General features: G+C 41.2%; 2 protein-coding genes across 2 annotated transcripts in view; one reads left to right on the top strand and one right to left on the bottom strand.

Moving 5' to 3' along the window:
- Positions 1–8,789, bottom strand: part of LOC143297335 (ras-like protein family member 12) — a 57,738-nt gene extending 48,949 nt beyond the window's left edge. The window contains exon 1 of the mRNA XM_076609628.1: positions 8,083–8,789. Coding sequence (XP_076465743.1) covers positions 8,083–8,182 — 100 coding nt within the window. The 5' untranslated portion in view covers positions 8,183–8,789. The remainder of the gene's footprint in view (positions 1–8,082) is intronic.
- The window catches only part of LOC143296914 (NAD-capped RNA hydrolase NUDT12-like), a 127,263-nt gene that overhangs the window by 71,848 nt on the left and 45,415 nt on the right, over positions 1–10,000 (top strand). The window lies entirely within an intron of this gene.

The raw sequence follows: 10,000 nt of genomic DNA, 5'->3' as shown, positions 1-10,000 counted from the left end.
CACCCTGCTGCCTGAAACAGTTTCCCTTAACTAAACTGTATACTGCTCGCGGGAACTAGTTACAGCGGCTTTTTTTTTGCAGCTTTTGTGCTCGCTTGGGTAAGAAAGAGCTTGGCAGTGCTTCTGTTGTTCTCCTGCATTGCTTAACGGTAACTCGCGGTAATAATGGCTACAGTTCTGTTCTCGTTTAGGGTTTCTGGTCAATCTGACATCGGAGGAAAGGGTTTTTTTGTTGGCCATCTGGTCAAAAGTGCTATGGAAGAATAACAATGAATAGTCCAAATATATTTTACTGCAAAAAATATAATAATAAAAAAAAATAAAAAAAACATGAAAAAACAAAAACAAAAACGCCGGATTAACAGTCTTAAAACAAACAGCTGTGCTGTGTGACACTACCCGGCATGGAAGAGGAGACTTTTTACAGCACTTTCAGGTCATTCAACTCTTTAAATCAGATGCCGTTCACACGCACGTTCCACTCTGTGTGTGTGTGTGTGCGTGTACGCGCGTGTGTGTGTGTGTGTGTGTGTGTATGTGTGCGTGTGTGTGTGGTGAACGGGTGAAGTGAGGAAGAAAGGAAAGAAAGAAAACAGAAGAAGAAAAAGGACAACAACAGGCCAACAAAAACAAACAAGGGGATGCGGGAAGGGGTGGGGATGGGGGTGGTGGTATATGGAAGACGGTGGTTGTTTTTGTGTTGATGATTTAGCTTGACCGATTTTTCCCCCCAAAATTGACTTACATGTCATAGACGGTTTGTCTTCTACGTCTTCTCTTTATATCTCTCTCTCTCTCTCACTGTGTGTGTGTGTGTGTGTGTGTGTGTGTGTGTGTGTGTGTGTGTGTGCGTGTGTATGTGTGTGTGTGTGTGTATGTGTGTGCGTGTGTGTGTGTGTATGTGTGTGTGTACGTGTATGTGTGTACGTGTATGTGTGTGTGCGTGTATGTGTGTGTGTGCGTGTATGTGTGTGTGTGTGTGTGTGTGTGTGTGTGCGCGCGCGTCTTCCAAAATTCTAGAAAAGACAGTCTGTCAGGACAGATGACGCTAGTGTTGAAAAGCTTGTGGGCTAAAGCCAGGAGACACAACTCATTCTGCAAGGAGGAGGGGGGCGGGAGGAGGGGGAGGAAGAAGAGAAAAGAAAGACGAACTCTACTAAAGGTGGCGATCCACTTTCAGTCACTACCAGTGCAGTGCCAAAAGAATTAACTCACTAAGTACGGCCAGTCCTCTCTTCTCCTCTACACAGACCCCTCGGATGTCCAGTGGGTGTCTGAATGACCCAACCTTTAGCTTCCGTCGTCTGAATTGTGGTATTCTTTGTCAACATTCACCTCTTCAGTATAAGAGCCTTCCGCTTGCAATATTTTGATGATGGTAATTGGGGTGAAACGCTGTTAACGTCGTCTCTTTCGCCGTTCGTATGGAGAGAGTTAAATGACCACTGCAGTGCCAGTGTCTGACACTGTTCAATCACTGCCACGCTAAGACAGCAGGGGGCAGCGTCTAGTTCACTTCAAGTCTGTTCTCAAGGCCTGACTAAGCGCGTTGGGTTACGCTGCTGGTCAGGCATCTGCTTGGCAGATGTAGTGTAGCGTATATGAATTTGTCCGAACGCAGTGACGCCTCCTTGAGCTACTGAAACTGTTGAACTGTTTTTATTGGGGTTTTTTTTCGTGGATTTATTTTCTTATTTATTCTGTTTGATTTATTCATTAATTTGGTGACTTATTTATTTATTTATGTATCCTTTATCTCCTTTTTTTTCATCAAGGCGTGACGAAGCGCGCTGGGTTACGGCTGCTGGTCAGGCATCTGCTTAGCAGATGTGGTGTAGCGTATAATGTATGGATTTGTCTGAATGCTGTAACGCCTCCTTGAGTAACTGACCTGAACTGTTGAACTGAAATTCTGAACCGCAGTCAAAGCTTCACTTCTGTCTTTCTTATATCGTTGTAGCTTGACAACCCGTCAGTGGTCCCTCAAGACCAACCTCAGTGAGAAGCGACCGCTGTGCACTCGACATGCAGTTCAATTACTGCCGCGAAAAATTTAGTGTCCATCAGACGAACGAGAAGAATTACCGTGAAACATCATGCACAAGGGATTAGGGAGGGGTGGGGTGGGGGTGGGGGGTGAAAGGGGTTAAGTAAGAAAAGTGAGTTCATGCAATGTGATCAAGGATTTTTTTTTTCTTTTTTTCTTTAAAATTTTTTTAATTCCATTTTGATACGTTGACATTTTACAACAACAACAGCATCTTAATGTACATTTATAAAGAAGAAAAAAACAAACAAAGAACAAAAACAAAAAACAAAAAAACCCACCATAAATACTCTGATAGAAACAGCCAAGCAGCTGGATTATACACTGGTTGGTTATCATCATGGAGTATTATCATTCATTTCTTAAGATCTTTCACAAACTGTCAAGGAATACAAACTGTCAAGTATCTTAGAACACGTTCACAGCAAGTGAACACCTCAATCATTTCTTATGAATATTAATAAAAAGAAAATAAATATGGGTGATTAATTTTCGTTAATCATGAACTGGTTGTGAAATAAGAGCAATGTTAATCACCTCGGAGCACGTAAAAGAACCCACGACATGAAAAGGGTTGTTCCTGACAAAATTTATGTTCAAAAATTTACTTTGACAATAAAAGAAATAAATTTGCTGACAGAAAAAAAAAAAACAACAATGGTGTCACTGCACGGTGGTAACGCGCTGTCTCTGGGAAGAACTGCCCGAATTTCACACAGAGAAATCTGTTGTGACAAAAAACAAAACAAAAAAACAACAACCTAATACAATACAAAAAAACTAATACAAAAAAGCAACAAACTAATAGAATAGAATAGAATATGTCTTTATTACTAAGTGTACCGGAGTCACAAGGAATATTGGGGCGGATAGTACATAACAAGGTACGAACATAAATCGAAAATCATACACAAACGCAGATACAGTAGAAATTAGGATACATACAAGTGCATATCAATATAAAAACTTGTGCATACTCACACATGCACGCACTGCACACACACACACACACACACACACACACACACACACACACACACACGTTTGAACAGAAGCCGCATATTACATGTGGATGGGGCTGATGACTAGATCTTCAAGTAGATGGTTGTTGATTGCACAATTCTATTTATCATACTGGATTTGTTCAAGAGACAGGACATTGACTGCTTTGGGGGAAAAGCTATTGGCGAAGCGATTGGTTTTCGCCCTTATACTTCTGTACCGTCGATCAGAGGGGAGCATCTCGAAAAATCCCAAAAGCTGGATGTGATTCGTCCTGGCTGATAGAACTAGAAGCTATTGCTAGCTGATGACACACTATACACCGTCGGTCGCTCTGAAAGCGAGGGACAGTGACGTACGTGAAAAAAAAAAACGACCGACGAATAAGTGGATCAGGACCTTAAAAGCAGAAACCTCCTAGTCTCCAAACTAACGTAAATGAGCAGGAACTGGTGTTGGGACAAGCCAGCATAGCTTTCATAATGGTGCAATTTGCCGGCACGCAGACCTGTCGCTTTGCATGGAGGGTAAGAATCATGGCTGACAAGTGTCTCCCTTTATCTCCATGAGCCATGCTTGTCGAGAAAAAAGTCTGAGAAGGTGTTGCTTCTTTTTTTTCTTTTTTTTTTCCCGCCACGTCGTGTCAAGACAGCGATGAAAATTGCTCGTAATGACGGTCCGATGAGAACAATTCTAGCACCTGGAGAAGAAGAAGAAGAAGAAGAAGAAGAAGAAGAAGAAGAAGAGGTTTCTGGGTTTGTTCCCTGTTGTTGTTGTTGTTAGTATTATTTTTCCCCGTTGTGCTTAATTAAAAGGTCTGAGAGATGATGCTCAGTTCCGAATGCTTCTTCGTGCGTTTTCTGAAGAGCAGTTATTACCTGACTTGGTGAAGTTCGATGTTTTGATGGTCTTTCTTTCCTTCTTTCTTTCTTCTTTCGTTTTATTTTCTTTCTTTCTTTATTCCTCCCACCCTGACTTTATTTCTCTCATTCTTTCTCTCTTTCATTTAATTCCCGACAGGGCTAACTGTTTTTGAGAGAGAGAGAGAGAGAGAGAGAGAGAGAGAGAGAGAGAGAAAGAAAGAGAAAGAGAGGGACAGTGAAATAGAAATATATATATATATATAGAGAGAGAGAGAGATAGACAGACAGACACAGAGACAGGCAGACAGAGGCAGAGAGAGAGAGAGAGAATGAGAGAGAGAGGCATAAATACAGGGAGAAAGAGAGAGAGAATGAATGAATGAATGAATGAATGAATGGTTTATTGTTGGGCTACAAGCCCATTCACAAAGGGAACAAAGGGGGCGGGGGCGTTGATTAAACAACAATGCACAGAGATAATGTTCTTTACAAAGCAAAGTAACTTCGTGACATGCATGGCTACCACGTCTTGGAAACTTGGTTTATATTATTTTGTACTTTTTGTAATAACGGGAGAGTGTTTCTCCAAATTAATGTTACAAGAGACAGAGAGACAGAGACAGAGAGAGAGAGACAGAGAGAGAACAAAAAGCAAATAAAAACCTACGCTTGTGATGTGGATAAAATACATAGCTGCAGAACATTTTTCTTTTCTTTTTTTTTCTTTGTGTGTGTGTGTGTGTGTGTGTGTGTGCTCACTACGATCGGCTTCGGATCCATTCTGTTTACGCATACCCAGATTCAAACACTCGACTGTTGGCCGCCGTTCTTTCTCTGTCTCTGGACCTTGCGATTGGAATGAACTTCCTCTTTCGCTTCGTCAAGTCTCCACACTCAACTCTTTCAAGTCTGGCCTTAAAACCCACTTCTTCCCAAAATAGCCTCCCTTGCCTGCTCTTCCTTGTCTTCAGTTTCTTCAGTTTTAGAGTTACGCATGCGTGTGAATGACTGGTGCGAAAGCGCTTTGATTTGTCTCTGCACAAGATTGAGCGCTATATAAATACCATTATTATTATGATTATTATTATTATTAAAATGCACAACTCAGCAGTGTGTGTTTTGCCGTGACGGGAAAAATCCAGCTCAAACCCTGTCATCTTATTTTTCTCGGGGGGCGGGGGGGGGGTGGGGGGGGGGGATGCAAACATACAGTATTTCCAATCCCGCATTGATGTTTCAGTGTTGAATTTTTCAAAAGCTGGGGAAGAATTAAAAATAAAAAAAAGAAAAGAAAAGTATCCCCCCCCCCTTTTTTTTTTTAATCCATCATTGGATTTATGATCTTGAGAAATGGAGGGAAAGAGAGAGAGTTCTCAATTTATCTTTGATGTGAACTGTTCTGTTTGAGGTGGAGGGGGGTGGGGGGGGGTGCGGTCCGTTGTTGTTTTTTATTGTAAATTTTCCTACTCGTGTAGAATGTTCTTATACGTGTAACTCCTGGAAGTTTAATTTGATGAGATCTCTTTGAACACTTTAAACGACACGTGTCTTACGTGTATATTTCTATGTTTGCATTTCGGGGCTAGACGACATGTTTATTTCTCTTGAGAGATGAAAACTTGATATCAATACAAACACGGCCCACAGCAAGCTTTAAGACATCGTTTATTCCTGCTTCTGTGTACGGGCGATTTTCTTCTTCTTCTTCTTCTTCTTTTTTTGTCGGTGCGTGTGTGTGTGTGTGTGTGTGTGTGTGTGTGTGTGTGTGCGCGCGCGCGCGCGCGTTCGTTGCGTTCGTTCTCGTTTTGAACATCTTCATTTGATTTTTAAGCTTGACTCTTGCATGAGTTCAGAATACTGCATCTTCTCCAGTCTCTCAAAGTTTTCATCTCTCTCTCTCTCTCTCTCTCTCTCTCTCCCTCTCTCTCTCTCCTCCTCCTCCTCTCTCCCTTTTCTTTCAGACGCTGAATGCAAAGGGAAAAAAAAAGTTACTGCTAACAAGTTACTGTTAAGAATTCGGTAAAGTGAAAAGGCAGCAGTTTGAGTACGGTGAAGGGTTGGCGAATGGCTGATGAAGTTCACGATTTGTGAGAGGAAAAGTGTGTTGCATTCTTTCTCTGTGTGTGTGTGTGTGTGTGTGTGTGTGTGTGTGTGTGTGTGTGTATGTGTGTGTGTGCGTGTGCGTGTGTGTGTGTTTTCAGCAACTGCTGCCTTGGGTTTGTTTTGAGAAAACATTCCAAGAGAAATGGTACAAATATGTATGTGTATATATGTGTGCGAGTGTGTAAGTGTGTGTGTGTGTGTGTGTGTGTGTGTGTGTGTACATGAAGGTGATGTGGGAGAAGGGGGGTCGAGAAGGGGGTCGACATGCCCACTACAAGGTCAGAACTTTCAAAGAAAGAATAGATAAAAAATAAAATAAAACAACAAAAAAAAAAGAAAAAAAAGAAAGAGAAGCAGATATACTCGTGTAGAGAGATAAAGACACCAGCGAGAGACAGAAACTAAAGTGCAGGGGTTATTTTTCTCAAAGAGAGAAAAAAGACTCGAATATTCAGCGAATAAATGTTTTTATTCAAATGATCGAAAGAATAAAATGAATCAGAAAAGAAATAAAAAGGTAGAAGAACCAAAAAAATAGAAGATTAAAAAATTTTAAAAAGTTTTAAAGCAAACAATCTCTGTCTACCAGTTTCTCAGTCGGAAACATCCATGAACAAAATGTCATTCTGAACAAAAATATCCATAGACAACCGAAATTCGCACGCACGTACTCACAACACACACACACACACACACACACACCAACGAAAAACGATAACGACATGGGGAAAACATTTAGCGAAATGAAGTAAGATATGCTGTATGAAATTGAGGGGAAAGGCTGAAATTTTATGATAGTAAAAAAAGAAAGAAAGAAAAAGAAACCTGTCGCTAGTTCTACGCGGTAAGCAGGATACACACACAGATGAATGGGCGTTTCAAGGCTAAAATAGCTCACTCGCAACAACAACAACAAAAAGACAAGCAATGAACCATGCCAAACTGTATATTTTCCAGTCGCACAATGGACTGACTAACACAGTCATATACCACGACGACATATGATTTTTGTTCGTTCGTAAACAAAGCGAGCATTCTTCTGGAAAGGAATGTTTTTAAACACACACGTTTAAAAAAAAAATCGGTTCAATACACACAATATCTCTTTCTCACAGTATGCAATGTATGTTTCTGAAAAGATTCCTTTGTAAATCACTCGCATCTATTCAGGTTCACGTTTAGCTCGACAGTTAAACGTTTAGAACCTGAGCTGAACGAATTAATTCGAAGTGACGGCCATGATTTGTGGTTGACACGTCTGGGCATTTCCCCCACCCACCCCACTTTCCCTATACGGTTCACCTTCTTTTTTTTTTTTTCGTTTTTTTTTTAAATGTGACGGTACGTATGGTCGACAGTTAGTTACGCTGTATGGGATGCATGGTAGTTTTACGTCGTTTCCTATTATTTCATCATCAATGAAGATAAAGTCACTGAATCACAGAAATATTCGGCTATAGGCTAGAAGCCTTTTGCCCTCGTAATAGTGTCCATTTATGTGTTTTGGGGTCACTATATAGTGAACTGTTCCAAGGTTTAATCAGGCATAGTGTATACTACATTTATTTCTGACTCAATAAAGATTTAAATCGATGGAAAACACATGGTCCTTAAAAGTTTTGTCAATTTGGTTTTTGAAAGTCCTACTCATATAAAAAAAAATTCTTGAAAACACTGCTGCATGTTTAGGTCATTATCGAGTGCAGTTTTGATGTTATAATTCAAACTGTTACAGTGCTTGATAACTCGATTGGTACAACTTAACTTGCGAGTGTTGTGATACAACAACGTCTCAGGTAAACAATTTCTTTTTTTTCTTTTTTTTTTTCTTTTTTAAATCAGAATTCTTAACAAGCATTCTGCCTGAACTGATATTGTCAGTGTTGTTCAATATTTTAATTGTCTGGATTAAAATCTCCTCGTAATCTTCTCTTTCATTAGTTTCAACGACAGTAATTGCAACTATATTAACCGTTCTAATTATGTCATATTGAAAAAAAGAAAGAAAGAATTTAAGAAAAAGAGGAAGAGAAATAGAGACAGAAAAAAAGCCAAGTTACTACTCACCAGATTTCCCCACTCCAAGTGCTCCAACAAGAGCAATATTGTACTCCGGAGCCGCACCGTTGAAACGGTGTCCTAAACTGCGACGAACATTCATTGTCATGGTAACGTTGATCCAAGGCGTTCCGCTGAGAGTTGTCACTTCGGTGTCTATCCAATCACATCGGTTGTTGAAGGTCCCAGACAGAAATGGCCGTCATTGGGGGGGGAAAAAATGACGTCACAAACAAGACATCATGTCGATTTGTGAAAGTTTTGCACAGTAATCATCACCGGTGTGATTTTCATTTTTTGTTCACTTTCCATTTGCTGGTACAAGTTTGCGGGTCTCTGATTCTTTACGTTGAAGAAAAAGGTTTTATAAATCATCTCAGTTGTGAAAGACACAAATGCACGATTACTGATTGCCACTGTTGTTGTGAAGAGACTTCATTCATACTCGTAGTCACACAATAACATGCAAAGGTGACAACGCACACACTGAATCACTGCTGCGTTAGCTGCATTCTCAGTGCAAAATGCAGGTTTTCCTCCCCACAAGAATTCTTTAGGCTGCACAGATTGAATCGATTCATAAACCCACTGCGACAGTCAGAGCTTCAACATATGCCACTCAAGTTAAAACTTCTACACATACTATTGTGGCAACAACAACAACAAACACAAAAAGCAGTGTTGAAACATTAATTAGGTTGCACACAAACGTGCCACTCAAGTTAAAAGTTTTACACAAACTATGGTGGCAAGAAAACACAAAAAAAAAAAAAAAAAAATCAAGTGTTGAAACAATTAGGTTGACACAAAAACTTTTTTTTTGAAGAAAGAAAATGAAAAGAAAGAGATGTTCACAAAACAGGCGTTGTTATAAACCCTTCCAAGCCCCACCACATTTCTACAGCGCTCTTCACGTCACTCCGGAAGCCTCGCCTGGCCAGACACCAGGAACGCAAAACCGCCCAACAGCACAGGCAGGGAATCACATGGCAGCACTCCACCATCAGGCCTTCCCCAGGTGAAGGTCAGTCGCGCACGTGACGTGACCCTTCCCCGGCTCCTCCCCGACTCCCTGAGTGAACGAACACCTGCAAACAGAGTGTCAGTTTCAGTTTCGATTTCTCAAGGAGGCGTCATGTACTGCGTTCGGACAACTCCATATACGCTACCACCACCACATTTGTTCGGAAGATACCTGATCAGCAGCATAACCCAACGCGCTTAATCAGGGATTGAGTGCATGCATGCAGGCAGAAATATAAATATATATATATATATATATATATAATTGTGTGTGTGTGTGTGTGTGTGTGTGTGTGTGTTTCAGAGTGGATTTCTTCCACAGAATTATGCAACACCCTGCTTGCCATGGGCTCTTTCTCACTGCGCTAAGTGCGTGCCGTACACGGCAGAGACCTCGGTTCATCGTCAGTCTCACTGTCCGGACGACAAGACAGACGCTCAGTTTGATTTGATGTTCCAGTGGAGGTGAGAGCGGCGGGATTCGAACCAAAGGAAAACCTTCTGTATTGCGGGCACATGAGCGTCTTATGTGGTCGTTTACGGTTGCCAACGTCGAGGGGCTGTCTGCATGCTTTCCAATTCTCACCGGACAGTACCACGTGCTGGTGCTATTTTTATCTGACAGACACGTCTAGCGCAAACACAAACGGCTCTAGCTCCGCCCCTTTTTTCTGCATTCAAATTTTGTATTACGTGTAGCTGGCACATTTTGTACTTTCCAAAGTCAATTCAGGTCTAGATTGGAAGCTGCTAGGCAAATCTCGCTCTCTGCCATAAATGAAGCCAAACCGTAGCTTTATTAGGCTTTTATTTTGAATAAACCTTCACCGACGTCACAGTGTCAGACTCTGGTGAGAAACTGGCTTGATTCAAATCGCCCGCCATTTATAGTCCGGTTCAGGCC

This window comes from Babylonia areolata, chromosome 22 (assembly GCF_041734735.1).
Source record: "Babylonia areolata isolate BAREFJ2019XMU chromosome 22, ASM4173473v1, whole genome shotgun sequence".
NCBI classification, from domain to species: domain Eukaryota; kingdom Metazoa; phylum Mollusca; class Gastropoda; order Neogastropoda; family Buccinidae; genus Babylonia; species Babylonia areolata.
Note: the sequence above shows the minus strand (reverse complement) of the source record. Positions and strands in the feature narration are given on the sequence as shown.